General features: G+C 45.7%; 1 protein-coding gene across 3 annotated transcripts in view; it reads left to right on the top strand.

Moving 5' to 3' along the window:
- robo3 (roundabout, axon guidance receptor, homolog 3 (Drosophila)) overlaps positions 1-16,730 on the top strand; it is a 149,010-nt gene that overhangs the window by 56,932 nt on the left and 75,348 nt on the right. For all 3 annotated transcript variants that reach the window (XM_056285342.1, XM_056285341.1, XM_056285343.1), the window contains exons 3-6: positions 9,879-10,036; positions 10,992-11,112; positions 14,686-14,824; positions 15,221-15,348. In XM_056285342.1, coding sequence (XP_056141317.1) covers positions 9,879-10,036; positions 10,992-11,112; positions 14,686-14,824; positions 15,221-15,348 — 546 coding nt within the window. The remainder of the gene's footprint in view (positions 1-9,878; positions 10,037-10,991; positions 11,113-14,685; positions 14,825-15,220; positions 15,349-16,730) is intronic.

The following is a 16,730-nucleotide window of genomic DNA, read 5'->3' as shown; positions in this document are numbered from 1 at the left end:
GCATGTGGTAGTCTGCAGCCCTCCCCGGATCAGCAGAGGGGGTGGAGCGGCAACCGGCACGGCTCAGAAGAGTGGGGTAATCAGACAAGTACAATTGGGGAGGAAAAAGGGTGGGGGTCCTGGGTTCGAACCTCGGGGTTGTCCAACCTTGAGGGGTCAACCCAGGTCATCCTTTGTGTGGAGTTTGCATGTTCTCCCTGTGTCTGTGGTGGGTTTTCTCTGGGTGCTCCCGTTTCCCCCACCATCAAGGAGACATACATGTTAGGGTCAGTACTCCCGTCTGTGCCCCTGAGCAAGGCAGTGGACAGAAGAACTGGAGTTGGTCCCCAGGTGCTGCACAGTGGCTCCCCACTGCCCCTAGCTACACAGCTAGGATGGGTTAAATGCAGAGAATTACCCCACAGGGATTAATAAAGTATATCAAAAAAAAAATCCAACTGTCAAACAAATTTTAAGCAAGTCTCTAAAAACGAAAACGCGAATTCGGTGCATTTCCCTCAGATCTGTTTACGCAAACAAAACCCTGAATGAAATTTTACGTGTCCTACATCATGTGTCCGTTTTCTGACACCGACAAGAAAGATGGGTCGTTTAAGATTAAGAAACCGTTCATCGTTTGATTACATCCTGCTCGTATTCTTTATTCGACAAATGCGTTTCCGATGCGTGTCACCCATTTGCTGCGTAAAATCGTAATCGACAAAAGACACAACCACCTCGAGTGAGAGTGCAAACCTTTTTGTGGTACTGAGGAAGTTTCATCCAATTTTGCCATCTCTATCCAGCTTTTCTCATGCAGTAATTCATAATGCACGTACAAGCGCTTTGATGAAAACATGGCTGCTGACTACATTTATTCCCTAGCCCCTAACCTTAACCTTAATCATCAACATTACATGCCAAGTGCTAACCCTGAAATAGACCCTCGGAGAAGCGAGGACCGGCCAAAATGCCCCCCTGTTGCAAAAATATTCTCGCCCTCATGGTTAAAAAGTCAGCTTGGTCCTCACAAGTATAGCTGAACAAGCACACAGCCACACACACACCAAGCTTCCCCTCCAATGAGCATCCTCTTCCTGCCCCCCCTCCCTTCCCCCCTCGGTCCCGGTGCTGCTGCTGCTGCTGAGGGGGATGGGTTGTTGGGGGGGGGGGGTTGTGGGGTCCCTTATCCCCGGAGCTACATGTGGGGCCAGGGTCAAAATGCTGCCAAGTCTCACCTCCCTTCCCCCCCCTGCAACACTGGTGTGACATGAGAGAGCGGTGGTGGGGCCAGAGTTGGGCGTTTATGAGCGCTTAAAAAGCCGTGAAACATCGCACCTCGAAAAGTCACCTCATCCGTCTCATTTCCCTCACCACCGCTGACGAGTGATCTCCAGTGTTTAGTCCAGCCTCTTGTTTCATGGCATGCGATGCTGGAATCTCTTGATGTTGTTTCCGTGTTTCAAGCCCGGTCGCTAATTATTATGGCTTTACTCAAGTTTGTGTGAGAGACGGTGAGGTTTGGAGATAAAAGTAATTAGTTCCGTTGAGATGTTCAATTTATGGTCTGCATTAATAGTCTCATTGTGGCATGTGGTGCTAAACACTACTGAACTGATTACTTGCGTTGTCTTCTTTGGACACACCTTTATATATCTGTTCCCAACATTGATTGGACAGAGAGGAAAGATTCGCTGCTGATTTCCTGCAGAAAAGCCTGAAAGCTCGACACTGCGGTACATTTGAAAGAGGCTCCTCGTTCCTGCAGCTGTATGTCTCTGCATTCTCCTCAACCTGGAAAGACACCTTTTGTTCTATAAAGTGGAAATCATTTTTCATGCTCCTGTCAGCATGGTTGTAACAGCTGCTTTTCAGCCGTCAGCCCGGTTAGGTGGCAGCGTTGGGGGTCCAGTCATGAGTGGGGGCAGGGTTGGGACAGCTGTTGTGGTTACTGAATGAACACAGATGACAGAGCTAAGCAGCAGAGACAGTACCCTAAATGGCTGTCGAAACATCAGGCGACACCTTCACAAACACAAGGAAAGGGTCTGAAGGAAAATGCGACATGGACATGGAGGAAAAGGTTAGATGTGTGCATATAGCATTGTCGAGGGTTGTGTGTTTGAGTGTGTGCATGGTGTATGGTGAACGTGAATGCATAAGTGTTTATGCTGTAGTAAAAGCTGAACCAAGAAGGTGACCTTATTGGACTCATGAAAGGAATTATTCATCGACCCTACAACCCCCATTCATTTTAGTTAAGCATTGGCTCATTTTGCTGATTTCATATGGGCATTAGCAGAGCGGAGGGCTGTGTGAGTTGACCAAAATCTCATATCACAATATAGGTCATTCATATCACGATAACAATACATAGTATCATGGTATAGGTCATTCACATCACGATAACAATACATATCAACATATAGGTCATTCATATCACGATAACAATACATATCACCATATAGGTCCTTCATATCATGATAACGATAAATAGTATCATGGTATAGGTCATTCATATCACGATAGCAATACATATCACCATATAGGTCCTTCATATCATGATAACGATACATAGTATCATGGTATAGGTCATTCACATCACGATAACAATACATATCACCATATTGGTCCTTCATATCATGATAACGATAAATAGTATCATGGTATAGGTCATTCATATCACGATAATGATACATATCACAATATAGGTCCTTCATATCACGATAACAATACATATCACCATATAGGTCCTTCATATCATGATAACGACACATAGTATCTTGGTATAGGTCATTCATATCACGATAACGATACATATTACCATATAGGTCCTTCATATCATGATAACAATACATATCACAATATAGGTCCTTCATATCACGATAACAATACATATCACCATATAGGTCCTTCATATCACGATAACGATACATAGTATCATGGTATAGGTCATTCATATCACGATAGCGATACATATGATATGGGTCATTCATATCACGATAACGGTACATATCACGATGTGGGTCATTCGTATCACGATAATGATACATATCACCATATGGGTCATTCGTATCACGATAATGATATATATCACAATATAGGTCATTCGTATCACGATACATGATACTGGGTCATTCATATCACGGTAACGATACGTATCACCATATAGGTCATTGTCTGTAAATTCAATTAATAAATTGTTTATACAAAATGAACACACGGAAAGGCCTATTATTACATTTTGAATTATATACTTGACAGATAAAAGGTACTTACTCATATTTGATTATTTTTTCTCCTTTTATTAAGAACCTTTGTGCAAATTTTCCATTAAACATGTAACAAAAGGTAACATATTAATGTATAAAATAGAAAAAGGTAAATAGAAAACACTTTTCAACTATAGCTGCGTCAGAGGTAAGAGAGGCTAGCAGTGTTCGAGTCTGTTGTGCGGGGTAGCATGTTTTGTACAGTACGGTTTTCTGGCCCGTGTCAGACGTTTCATGCCCAAACCACGTCCACGTGACAGACGTAGGTACAAGCTCCTGGTTTGGCCCTGGCTGGTCGGAGTCCTTCTGGTCGGCATTACCCTGGCTCTGCCTTACGGTCACCGTCCTCCATGTTTGTTTGGATTGCCTTCTGCACATTTCCTGCCTGCGTCGTCCAAATGACGAAAAATATTGCCGTGGTTTTCTATCGTCACATGATGTATATCGTCATATGGCACAGCCCTAGCAGAGAGGATAGCCAAGTTATTTACTCTAGTCTGCAAACTACCGGCCAAAGAGCCACGGGACAAGTTATTTACTCTGGCCTACAAACTACCGGCCAAAGATCCATAGGACAAGTTATTTACTCTGGCCTACAAACTACCGGCCAAAGAGCCACAGGACAAGTTATTTACTCTAGTCTGCAAACTACCGGCCAAAGAGCCACGGGACAAGTTATTTACTCTGGCCTACAAACTACCGGCCAAAGAGCCACGGGACAAGTTATTTACTCTGGCCTACAAACTACCGGCCAAAGATCCATAGGACAAGTTATTTACTCTGGCCTACAAACTACCGGCCAAAGATCCATAGGACAAATTATTTACTCTGGCCTACAAACTACCGGCCAAAGAGCCACAGGACAAGTTATTTACTCTAGTCTGCAAACTACCGGCCAAAGAGCCACGGGACAAGTTATTTACTCTGGCCTACAAACTACCGGCCAAAGAGCCACGGCACAAGTTATTTACTCTAGTCTGCAAACTACCGGCCAAAGAGCCATAGGACAAGTTATTTACTCTGGCCTACAAACTACCGGCCAAAGAGCCACAGGACAAGTAAAGGAAAAAATAGAATATTCTGGGAAACGTTCGTTGAGGTGTCAGTGAGCACACATGAGAAATGGCCGTGGCCCAGTGTTATTGTGTGCCCGTGCTTGTGTGCTGGTACCGTGGAGGGGGGCCTGCAGTCTCCCGTAACCTCATATATTGGACCAGGCTGTCGGCGTTGGATGCGGGCAGCATTTTGTGCATTGCTTCTGCAGCTGCCACATCGCGGATCCGTGCGACTCTGTGTTCGGGTGTGGGTGGTGGGATGTAGTGGGGAGTGCTTAGAGGCGGCTCGGACATCTGTCTCCAACTGTGAGCCGCCATCCCCCCCCGCCCCCGCCCCCACCAAAGCCCCCCCCCCCCCCGATGAAAACCCACACACACACACACTCCAATATCCTGTGCAGGCCGTTTCATCATGTTGTGATGGTAGATAGGCATCGGGGCGGGGGGGGGTCTACTCTGGATAATGAGAGTGGTGGAGGGAAGGTGGCCGCTGAGAGGGCCCCCGTCGGGGGGCCCGCTGGCCTGGACCGATATTGCCTTGGGGAGCACACTCTGGAGAGAAGAGTGAAGGTGTGTGTGTGTGTGTGTGTGTGTGTGTGTGTGTGTGTGTGTGTGTGCCTAAGCTGGCTTGATGGAGAGATAACAACAATACATGTACTCGGGAGGAGGACGTGGAGCATCAGTGTGTTTTGCATGTGTGTGTGTGATCACGCGTGTGCATGTGTGTTGACGAAACAGATTGCCTCATGTCGGGACAAGCTGTAAGCCGACTGATTGAAGGATGACCAGCACAATCCCCCCCCCCCGCCCCCGCAACGGCACCCGAACTGTAGGCCTCTTGTCTTTTCTCCTCCCTCCTTTTTTGCCGTTCCTCCTCCACCAGCCAAGGGACCGTCCGTCGTCCTCTCTCCGCCGTCTGAGTATTTATTCTTGAGGGGGTGCTGTCACTCATGCAGACCAACACACAGCCCCCGCAGCGTTTAGTGACCGCGATGAAGCCTTTTAATTAAAACTTAAAACCGGGTTCGCCCCAGAGGGCTCTTTTAGCTTGTATCAGGAGGTAAAACGATGAGCTCATGTACGCCACGGTCGCTGCCGCCAAAGTTTGCCCAACTTAAGAAGCAACGGAAGGGTCTTTTTCGTTCCTGGAGGTTTTCCCCCCCAGTTATATCCGAGCCGTCCCGGTTGCCCCCCGCCGCCGCCGATCCGGGGAGGGCTGCAGACTACCACACGCCTCCTCCCATACGTGTGGACTCGCCGGCCGCTTCAGTGAGGCGTTTCACCAGGGGGATGTAGCACGTGGGAGCATCATGCTACCCCCCCCCCCGAACAGATCCCCCAATTGACCAGAGGAGGCGCTAGTGCCGTGACCAGGACACATACCCGGATCCAGCTTCCCACCCGCAGACACGGCCAATTGTGTCTGTAGGGATGCCCGACCAAGTGGGAGGTAACACGGGGATTCAAACCGGCGACCCCCGCGTTGGTAGGCAACGGGATCGACCGCTACGCCACCCGGACGCCCCTAAGAGACGGGTGCTTTGATATGACGTTAGTAGTGATGTTACATCTGTTTATCGTATCACCATCCAAAATATACACATCCGTCAGAGCGGCGGCGAGGTGGAGGAATGACACGTGTGAGTGGGCGGAAGTCGTTTCGTCGTGGGACTGAGATGTTGGTCGTCGCCTTGACAAGTGGATGGATCACTGGGCGGGCGTAGATTGACAGGATCCGTGCACACGGTGGAACTTAGGAAGATAAAAGCTGCGACGCGAGGTTCGCCTCACGCCTCTGCAGAGCCGGGCGTAGGTCTTTATGTATGCACCCTCACATGCCCTCCGAGGGGTGTGTGTGTCTGTGTGTGTCTGTGGGTGTGCGCTCTGATTAAAGCATACTGCTCAGGCCCAGTGGTGAGGATTACTCTGGCTTTGTTGGAGGGGTTTAGCGGGGGGTCAAAGTGCGCCCATTTAATATGGGCCCCCCAGGGGGCTCGTGGGTAATTGCCAGTGCCTAATAAAGTTCTGCAGACCCTCTATTTTTTTTTTTGTTTTGTTGCTCAAATCTGGCCTGTTGGACCACAGCAAGCCTAAGCTCAGGGGCCCCTGAAGCCGAGCACTCGCTCCGGCGTGTGACGGGTCACCGCGGCCGTCGCTTAACCCTTGCGGTAATTCGGACCCCGGGTGTGGAAACCCACCCCGCTCATCTCCCGTCTCTACGTGATCGCACGGCCTCCCGAGTCATTTAGCTGCGGGTTTTGTTTCGCTCGGGGAACATGTCCGGGAAAGACTCAGAAGTGCTTATTGGTGCGGCCCGGGACGTTCCAGGGTCGGGGGGGCCTGTGGGATTTGGAAATGCTCGGCGGGTAACAAATTGGCCATTAGGATGAAAGGCTGGACACGGTCGTAGGAGGCAGTTTAATCCAGTGTGTACGACTCCTGAGAAGGCGCCGGTAAAACCGCTCTCAGCATTAAGTCATAACTCAGGGGTTCAGCCACCGCCGACGACTCGTGTGTACTGACACAACTCAGCTGTGTGTTGTCGGGGAGAAGGCAAACAGCCTGTTACCTAATGAGGAAGTGAAAAATGCCCCGTTCACGTCCTAAAGCTGATGTACCCATCTCGCCTGACCTTGATTATACACACAACAGGCTGATTTATCATCTCACGTACACGCCCTCACAACCACACCCACACGCAGAATCCACGCCACGCTATCTTTGACAGCTGGAGAAATGGCGGCCTGACACCGCCTCATCTACGAAGATGCGGAGATATGGGGGGGCGGGGGGGGGCGGTTCAAACCCAGGTATTCAAGACAAAGGAGAGAAAGTGCCCTGGCGAGTCTGTCTGCTAGGGAGGTTTATAAGGATGGATGGATGGATGTGGATGATGATCATGGTAATGTGCCGGGGCTTTGTCGGCCCGTCCACGCCATCATTAGTGGATGCCGGTCATTAATCAGATGCGGCAGTGGACCTCCCCTGCTGCCCCGTGACATTAGAGGGGCATTAGAGCTGTGATTTGGTTATCGAGCAGTGGCAGACACACACACATGCATACGCGTATACAAGCGTACAAAACAGAATAAAACCGTAGACGGGGAGATTCAGAGCTGTGCGTTTGTTCGTGTCACTCAGACATTTCTACACACGTGTGTGCGTGACCACACAACAATAAGTCAACGCATGTGTGTTTCTGCAGGGGGAAAGCAGTGGTCTGACATATGTGCCGACACGAGTCAGCTGTTTACGCATCTTTTTTTTTTAAAAGAGAACAGGCGTGCGGGTGGCGTGGTGGTCTATTCTGTTGCCTACCAACACGGGCATCGCCGGTTCGAATCCCGGCGTTACCTCCGGCTTGGTCGGGCGTCCCTACAGACACAATTGGCCGTGTCTGCGGGTGGGAAGCCGGATGTGGGTATGTGTCCTGGTCAATGGCACTGGCGCCTCCTCTGGTCGCCTCCTCTGGGGAGGGGGGACTGGGGGGAATAGCATGATCCTCCCACATGCTACATCCCCCCGGTGAAACTCCTCACTGTCAGGTGAAAAGAAGCGGCTGGTGACTCCTCATGTATGGGAGGAGGCATGTGGTGGTCTGCAGCCCTCCCCGGATCAGCAGAGGGGGTGGAGCAGAGACCGGGGACGGCTCGGGGGAGTGGGGTAATTGGCCGGGTACAATTGGGGAGAAAGGGGGGGGGGTAAAAAAAGAGAAGAAAGGGAATTTGTTGAATCAGCAGAGGAGTAATCATTGGTGAATTCTTCAATGTGCTGCAAAAATGTTGTGGTAAAATGATCGTCAGTTTGAGAAACGGGCACGTTATTTAATATTTAATGGATAGTCTTTTTGCTTTACCACTGCTTGCTCCGCCAGCCTTATACATGATGCATTTTAATGCAGTTTGTGCTATGCCTTGGATTTAGGCAAAAAAAAAACAAAAAAAAACCCCGACTCAGTTTTTTTGCAGCTATGTTCAAAGGGCCGTGAAGTACAGTCGTGATAAATTAGGGTGCGGGTGTCTGACATGACTTGCACTTCCTTGGGGAGAACAAATAGGGTTTCCTTTTTGCTCATCTTTGTGACAGTCTCAACAGCCCGACAGTCCTTTGCGCATTCAAGAGTCATATATGGACGGAAGGATAACGTCAAAATATTGATATGACTTATAGATCCTGTGAGCGAAGACATTATAATAAATGCAAGTCATCCTCCCTCCTCTCCGCTATCAATTAATCATCCAGCGGCCCCTTGATGTTCAGATCTCAGTTTCGCTCATCGCTTCAAAGAGAACATTGTGGAAACGTTGAGGGCAGGAAGCTGAAAGCCGACATGTAATTTTGGAAAGAGATGGTACTTAGACTTTGGAAAGTTTCTCATCAAATCCCCGGGCACGAAAAATGATTTGAAAGGGAATTTTGTAAGGGTGTATTTTTGTGATGGGGAAGGGATCTCTGTGAGTCATTTGAGCCAAATAAGATTGCCCTAGGGTTAGGCAGTGATCCGTCCCGTCGGTCTAGGCAGCTAGCTCCCCTTCGTAAATCCCCGGAGTGGCTTAGGCCAGACTCATAGCCTGCAGGCCGGCATAGCTTCGGCCTCTCTAGGTAGAGTGTGTGTGTGTCAAGACATCATCTCTTACTACAAAAGCCGACTCCAGACGTGTAATGTGAGAGGCCGCTGAGCACGAGAGGCTGAGATGAGTGAGGAAAAAAACAAAGCCTTCAGGTGTTCAGCGCGAACTGTCAGCCACAGAGAGATGAATCTGGAAGAGAGACACAGATGGGGGTTTTGGGTGGTGGCTGACCAAAGACAAATCTCTCATGCATTATGAATAACCTGAAGGAAAACTTGAGAGAGTTGTTATCCAGAGACCAGATTCTAATGTTTGCCTTCAGTCGAGGGTGCTGGTTTATTTGAGGTCTTTGTTTGAATGACCACACATAGTTTTTTCATGATAACATTTCCAAGTGAATTTATGCATGTACATTTGCCATGGGAGTGTGTGTGTGTGTGTGTGGGGGGGGTAGTGTGGGGGGGGTCAGGCTGAATTATTCATCTATTTTGTGTGTGTCGGATACGACAGCCTTCATTATTGATGAGCTCTGAAGCCACACACTAGACACAGAGCCAATGAAGACCACAGAGACGTACACATGCGCCATGCGCACGCACACACATACACACACACACACACACACACACACACCATGTTATAGTCACAGTCATCATTCGCAATGTTTTGTGTCTTTTTGTCATGTAATTTAGTTGCAATTTAGAAATGATTACAATTTCTAAATTGCATGTTTTGCACACACACACACACACATATATATATATATATATATATATATATATATGCTGACGAACCCATTTAATGGTAAGATTATCATACATTCAGCTTGTGAGAATACTATAAAGCTGTGTATTTGCCATCGATGGAAAAAGAATTGTATTTTAAGGTGTGCACAGACGGGGGGGGGGCAAAAGATTAAGGATCGTGTCATCAGCAAAGATGTTAACCTCCTTCTCACCATCTTTATATATATATTGTCTACCTCTCTCTCCCTTGTCCAGTTTTGAGAGACGACTTCCGTCAGACCCCCAGTGATGTGGTAGTAGCGGCAGGCGAACCAGCAGTCATGGAGTGTATCCCCCCCAGAGGCCACCCTGAGCCCACCATCTCTTGGAAGAGAAACAACATCCGGGTCAATGACCGGGACGAGAGGATAACCGTAAGTGAGCGTGTGATTTATTCGAAGAAGTCAGGTAGTCTAGTGTACTAGAGTAGAAGTAGTCTAGTACACTAGGCTAGTAGACTAGTACTACTATTAGTAGTACTAGTACTAATACTGCTACTAGTAGCCTAGTAGTGGTACTGCATAATAGTGTGTGTGTGTGTTGTGGGGGGGGCAAATGTTCTGCCAGTCACTTGCAACTGATTGTGATTGTAAATTATGGTGTGTTTGGTTTTTAGTGGCTACTTGCTCTTCCTCATTTTCTCAGGTGATTTTTCATTTCTTTTGTGGTCATCTGCTAAGCAATCAATAATGACTGTCGCTGTTGATTGATAATAATTGGATTTTGATTGACATTGATTACCGACAACCAGGAGCCCCTGATTAAGAAGCGACACACCACCATTATTGTCAATAATTATAAAGCAATGCTGTGATGAATTTGTATTGACTGGCATTAAACTCAGTCCTTTGAAGATTGTCAATTTCTTATCAAGACTTCTTCCAATTCTCTTTTTTTTTTTTTGCTATAATGCACTTTTAAATGTAATATATTTAGCAATGCTCATGCACACACATTTGTGTATACCCACACACACACACGCACAATTCTAAAATGATGAGTCAGTACAGCAATATATTACAAATATGCAATGGAAGATGTATTTTCCAGTGATTCGCCTGGAGGTAGACTCAGTGTCAAGAGGGGTATGAAATGTTAGAGGAGTCATCCATCATAGGACAGACAGAGAAAGTGGATTCTATCCTGACTGACATGTTTCTATATATCTTTTTTCCACTCCCTTCCCATCTTTCACTTCTGCCTCTGTTCCTCATTTCCCCTTTTCCTTTAATCTCCTCTTTCTAATCCCTTCTTTCCCTTTCTTCTCCTCTACTTTCCTGTCTCTTTGTTTATTTGCCCTCCCACTTCCCTCTCCACACTCATCCTCAGATCCGAGGAGGGAAGCTGATGATTTCCAACACCAGGAAGAGTGACGCCGGCATGTATGTGTGTGTTGGTACAAACATGGTGGGGGAAAAAGACAGTGACCCGGCTGAGCTAGTGGTCTTTGGTGAGTTTTTGTTGTTTGTTTGTTTTGCTAGTATTAGACACAGTCATCTTTGGACACCAGACATAAGGTTGGAAAATGATAGATGAAGGACTCAAATAGGAGATCAAAGAGTTTGCAACTTTCATCAGTTTAGGGTTTTGCAATTAAATTTCAATTTTGTTAACCAACAATAGTTGTTTGATACTAATATAGATGGTACATTCTAACACATTGTTTGTATTACCTTGACAAATATCAAGAGAAAATATTTGACAGGTCTTCTGGCCGATGGTTGACACCGGAATGCTTTGTAGTCAGTTCACTGTAAAAAGTGATCAGCTGTCAGATTAAAAATCCTTTTGTAAAGGTGATGACTTTTAAGATCCACAGAAAACTTTTTTCTTTTTTTTTTTGAGAATAAAAAAGCCTTTAGACTGGGAGGTTAAAGAAATGAATACAATTTTATAAAATAAAAATGTTGGAAATAATTATATAGTGGGTGTGCATTGTAGATACATCTCATTACTTGGCAAAGTTGTAATAGGTCTTTAATTTCCCGAGGGGGGGGCAATATTTGTACAGCAGAGACAAAAAAAAACCAAACATAACATGCATTGGTTGAACAATACGACCCCATATAATGAAAAGACAGTAAAATAACATAATATCAAATTACATCATACAAATACAAATGCCAATAGTACTACCCTATACCGTCTCGCTGATGGTAGAATTTCAAACTCTGCATAAAGGGGATGACAGCGATAATCTAAAATGGACGGAGCTTTCCTTAAAACATGTCGATCGCATAGAGTCCATAACATAGTACTATGTTGTGGTACCCCTGTATTCTTAGAGGACATTTTTACTACTGTATGTAAAGAGTTTTTATTTTTCATATTCATAGTTTTGTTGATGTTGATTTCAGGGAAAGAAGCTTCACACCAACTCAAAAAATCATCAAGGACTACGCCTGTTTCAGCACCTTGCAAAAGACTAAGTAGTATAGAGTCATCAGGGGCGTCCGGGTAGCGTAGTGGTCTGTTCCGTTACCTACCAATACACGGATCGCCAGATCGAATCCCTGTGTTACCTCCAGCTTGGTTGGGTGTCCTTACAGACACAATTGGCCGTGTCTGTGGGTGGGAAGCCGGATGTGGGTATGTGTCCTGGTCGCTGCACTAGTGCCTTCTCTGGTCGGTCGAGGCGCCTGTTCAGGGGAGAGGGGGAACTGGGGGGAATAGCGTGATCCTCCCACGCGCTACGTCCCCCTGGAGAAACTCCTCACTGTCAGGTGAAAGGAACGGGCTGGCAACTCCACATGTATCAGAGGAGGCATGTGGTAGTCTACAGCCCTCCCTAGATCAGCAGAAGGGGTGGAGCAGCGACCAGGACAGCTCGGAAGAGTGGGGTGGTTGGCCAAGACCAATTGGGGAGAAAAGGGGAGGGGGGTTAAAAAATAAATGAAAAACATTAAGTTTAGAGTCATCAGCATATTTGATGATATGCCTATTGGGCTGCTGACTCTTACAGCTGTCTGTCTAGAGAGGATGTAGAGAAGAAGGGAGAGGATGCAACCCTGAGGGGAACCAGTGGAGGAAAACTGTTCATGAGAGAGGACTCTATTAACTCTCTCTCTCACGGACCTGTTAGTTAGAAAGTATAATATCCACCCAACCAGACCTGAGTCCAACTCAGAATCGGCACTCAGCCTCTCAGCAAGCAGACTGGGCTGGATTGTGTTGAATGTGGGTGAGAAGTTCACAAATAACAGTCGCACATAGCTATTTCCTACCTGTAGGTGTTTATAGATGAAATTGAGAAAAGTTAAGGTGGTATGCTCTACACTCCTGTTTCTCCTATATTAAATGTGCATAGGATCTAACAGTTGAGTAGTTTTCTTTAAAATTATGGATTTCATCATCTTCTCCGAACATTTCATCATCTGAGAAGTGAGAGCCACTGGTCTAAAGTCATTCAGTTCCTTGTGGTTCTTTTTTTTGGGGATGCTAATCACGGTAGCCTTTTTCCAAAGCACAGGATCCTTTTGAGAGTTTAAGGATTCTTGAAATATATACTGAGTTATCTCACACAGTTGGTTGGCACAAGATGTAAGGATTCTCTCATTCACTCCATCCCGATCAGGTCCTTTTCTAACCAGAGTAGAGTTAAGTACTCCAAGGACCGAGGACTGCTGTATTATAAGAATAGGATGAAGAGAAGATAAAGATCGAAATTGTTCATATTCAGATTTAAAGTCATGAGCATCGAATCGATTATAAAATATATTCAGTTCATTGGCAAAAAGCAAAATCACTACCAAATGAGGCACTGGAAATTGGAGCACCATTTTTCAACAGGCCTGTCATATTGTGAAATACTGTAAAATGAAGAATACAACATTTTTGGATAACTGGATATGTACATATGAATTGAGAATACATTGTCTAACACAATATTTAATGGATTTCAGAGACAAAGTAATCTCAAATGATCTTAAAGTCATTACTTTGCACTCGTCACATTGTAAAGTTTAAATAGAAGGATCAATGTAGTCACTGATTATATATTTAATCAGGATGTAAGGGATTTGCAGGCATTACACCTGGGCACTTGCCCAAATTTTCTTCAAAAGTTGATTTTCTGTTTTCTGTCTTTTCCTTGATCTCTTCTGTTCTACCTCTTTTGCTTTTCCTCCCTTTGAATTTCAGCATTTCCTGGCTGATGTTCTTGGAGTGGAAGGTTAATGCACCCAGTCTCATCATCCTTTCCTTTGCTTTCTTGACTTATTCGGTTAGCTTCCTATTTGGCTGTCTTTTTCTATCACTGTCTCGCTCTGTCTCTCTGTCTCTCTCTCACTCTCACTCTCTGTTTCTGTCTCTCCCATTCCTTGCAAAAAAGCAATCCCCCTGCCACCACCACCACCTCCAAAATGCCTTTGTGGCATACTATGTGTTAGTCTGCAGGAACCAATCAAACTTCAACTGAATGTTGCATTTAATTAGTCAGTTTTCAGTTGTTAGAGGCCAGCATTCTTTGCTATTGATCAATACTGATTAAATAACAGTCTAATGCTTAGGTTGGGCTTGCACTTTGGCTGGTGCTGAGTTGAATAGGTTTGGAAGGAAATGCTTTTAAATCCAAGTGAGGCTGTGTTCAAACTTTCAGGCTGAAGGCATGAAATGGTGCAGTGGGACAATACAGTAGAAATTTTCTCTTTTCAAAAACGAATACTATTTTTACTGCCCTCCGGCCCTTTTCTCCTATCGTTCTTATTTTATCTCTCACCCCCAACATTCAGTCTCTCCCCTCTCCCTCTCAGCATCTCTGTTTTCACCCAGTCCCTTTGCCTCCCTCACCCCACTCTTTGTTTTTGAAGTCCACTGTATTCGAACATGTGGTGAAGGACATACAGAGCAAAGCTCCCATTCAAACTGGGGATATTTTATTTAGCAAAATGCTGGTAAATGTTAAATCTGAACCATCAGAAATAGCTTTTATCATGCATGTAATTATTATGTATTATATGAGTTGACATTCTTCACCACTCCTCTCTCTCTCTCTCTCTCTCTCTCTCTCTCTCGCTACCTTCAGAGCGGCCAGTGTTCATCAAGCAGCCGGTGAACCAGGTGGTGCTGGCAGACGATACGGTGGACTTTCTCTGTGAGGTCCACGGAGATCCCACCCCCACTGTCCGCTGGCGGAGAGAGGAGGGAGAGTTACCCCGGGGGAGGTATGACAGACACACGTCACACTCTATTATATAAGAAAATACAAATGTATGTCAGGGTGCTTATTATATAATTGAAATTTATGATCTACACCGGATATTATTTTTTTTTTGGTAATTCAAATTTTAAGGAATATGCTGCCAAGAAAGCAGCTTTTAATAACAGCTGTTGTCATTTTGTGCCATTTAATTGGTTTGGTTACTCAGACGGCTATAAACAGGATTTTTCACTTTTCATCATTTTGAAGCATTCTTAGGGTTTCTTTTTTTTTCCCCCACTGCTGGCAGGATTCTGATAATTTAGTTTTTTGATGCAATACCGAAAGGTTGAATTTGCAGTATTCTCACAGCTCTAATTACTATGTGTGTCTTACTTTGAACTTGAAACTGCCGTTACAGATTTGAGATCCGCAGTGATTACAGCCTTCGTTTGACCCAGGTGAGGGCAGAGGATGAGGGTACCTACACCTGCGTGTCAGAGAACAGTGTTGGCAAGGCTGAAGCCTCAGGCACACTCCAAGTTCATGGTAAGATAATAGACTCTCTCTCTCTCTCTCTCTCTCTCTCTCTCTCTCTCTCTCTCTCCCTCTCTCTCTCTCTCTCTCTCTCTCTCTCTCTCTCTCTGTACCATGCACACACACACTTAGCTGATTTCACTCGATGTGAACTTCCAATGCCTCCGTCTTGTGTGTGTCATTGGGCTTGCGGTCGTGTCGGGTCTGCTTCTTGATGTCCACCAGCAGCGTCACACAGACACAAGAGGGAAGTGAGGTTTTCAGACGGCAGTCTTTTACTTTGCGTGTACACGCTGCTTTTCAGTCATGTCAATGAGAACACTTGCCTTGCAGCTCCTCTCTCTACCTCCGCCTCGCTTCTCGTGTTTTTTATGCGCATGTTTCAAGCAGAGCAGTTTAAAATATTTTAACTTTTGTGTGGGGCGCCTTGCGCTTCCTCTGCCATTCTGTCCAGTCACCTTGCAGTTGTCGCCACATCACATGACTAAGCATGGAGAAGTAATGAACCTCACGCGCTAGCAGAATCCACCGTCTGAATGCCACCTTAGGTCCAGTTGTCATCCAAGACGTTTTTGTGGTTATGAATGAATAGTGCCTCGTATGTTTCTTCTATATATGGAGAGGCAGAACTGATGAGACAGAAACATACTGGGCAACAGAGACACGCCGCCAGAGGTGACAAATATATCAAATGATGGGCTGTTAACTGTTCCGGTGAACTGAAATGTCTAATTGGAAGAGGTAATATAATACACTCTTTTTTGTTATTGAGAATGTCTGTTTAATGACTAATAGGGTAGATAACATTCACAAACAGGGCCACGAAAATGGACTCGGGGCAGAATTAGTATGGACCGGCAAAAATGCTGCGCGTGGTTCGTCTGGCTCACGTGTGTCTATCATGTCCAGTGAAATGGCAACAGTGGAGAAGGTGGCTGCGTGTCGACGCAGACACATGTACTGCATCTGAACCACGTAGCAGTGTATGTTAGCCCGAGGTAGCACTCCCCTGTCTGGCTGAAAGTGTTCTGATCAGTGAAATCTGCTGTGGTAGTTTTTGGTGGGAAGGAAAACCTGTATATACAGTGCATCCGGAAAGTATTCACACCCCTTCACTTTCCCACATTTTGTTATGTTACAGCCTTATTCCAAAATGGATTAAATTCCTTTTTTTTCTCATCAATCTACACACAATACCCCATAATGACAAAGTGAAAAGGGTTTTATAGAAATTTTTGCAAATTTATTAAAAATAAAAAACTGAAATATTGCATGTATATGAGTTCACACCCTTTGCTATGACACTCAAAATTGAGCTCAAGTTCATCCTGTTTCCACTGATCATCCTTGAGATGTTTCTACATCTTGATTGGAGTCCACCTCTAGTAAATTCA

This window comes from Lampris incognitus, chromosome 8, assembly GCF_029633865.1.
Source record: "Lampris incognitus isolate fLamInc1 chromosome 8, fLamInc1.hap2, whole genome shotgun sequence".
NCBI lineage: Eukaryota > Metazoa > Chordata > Actinopteri > Lampriformes > Lampridae > Lampris > Lampris incognitus.
The sequence above is the reverse complement of the archived record's forward strand: the minus strand, read 5'-3'. Positions and strand labels throughout refer to the sequence as shown.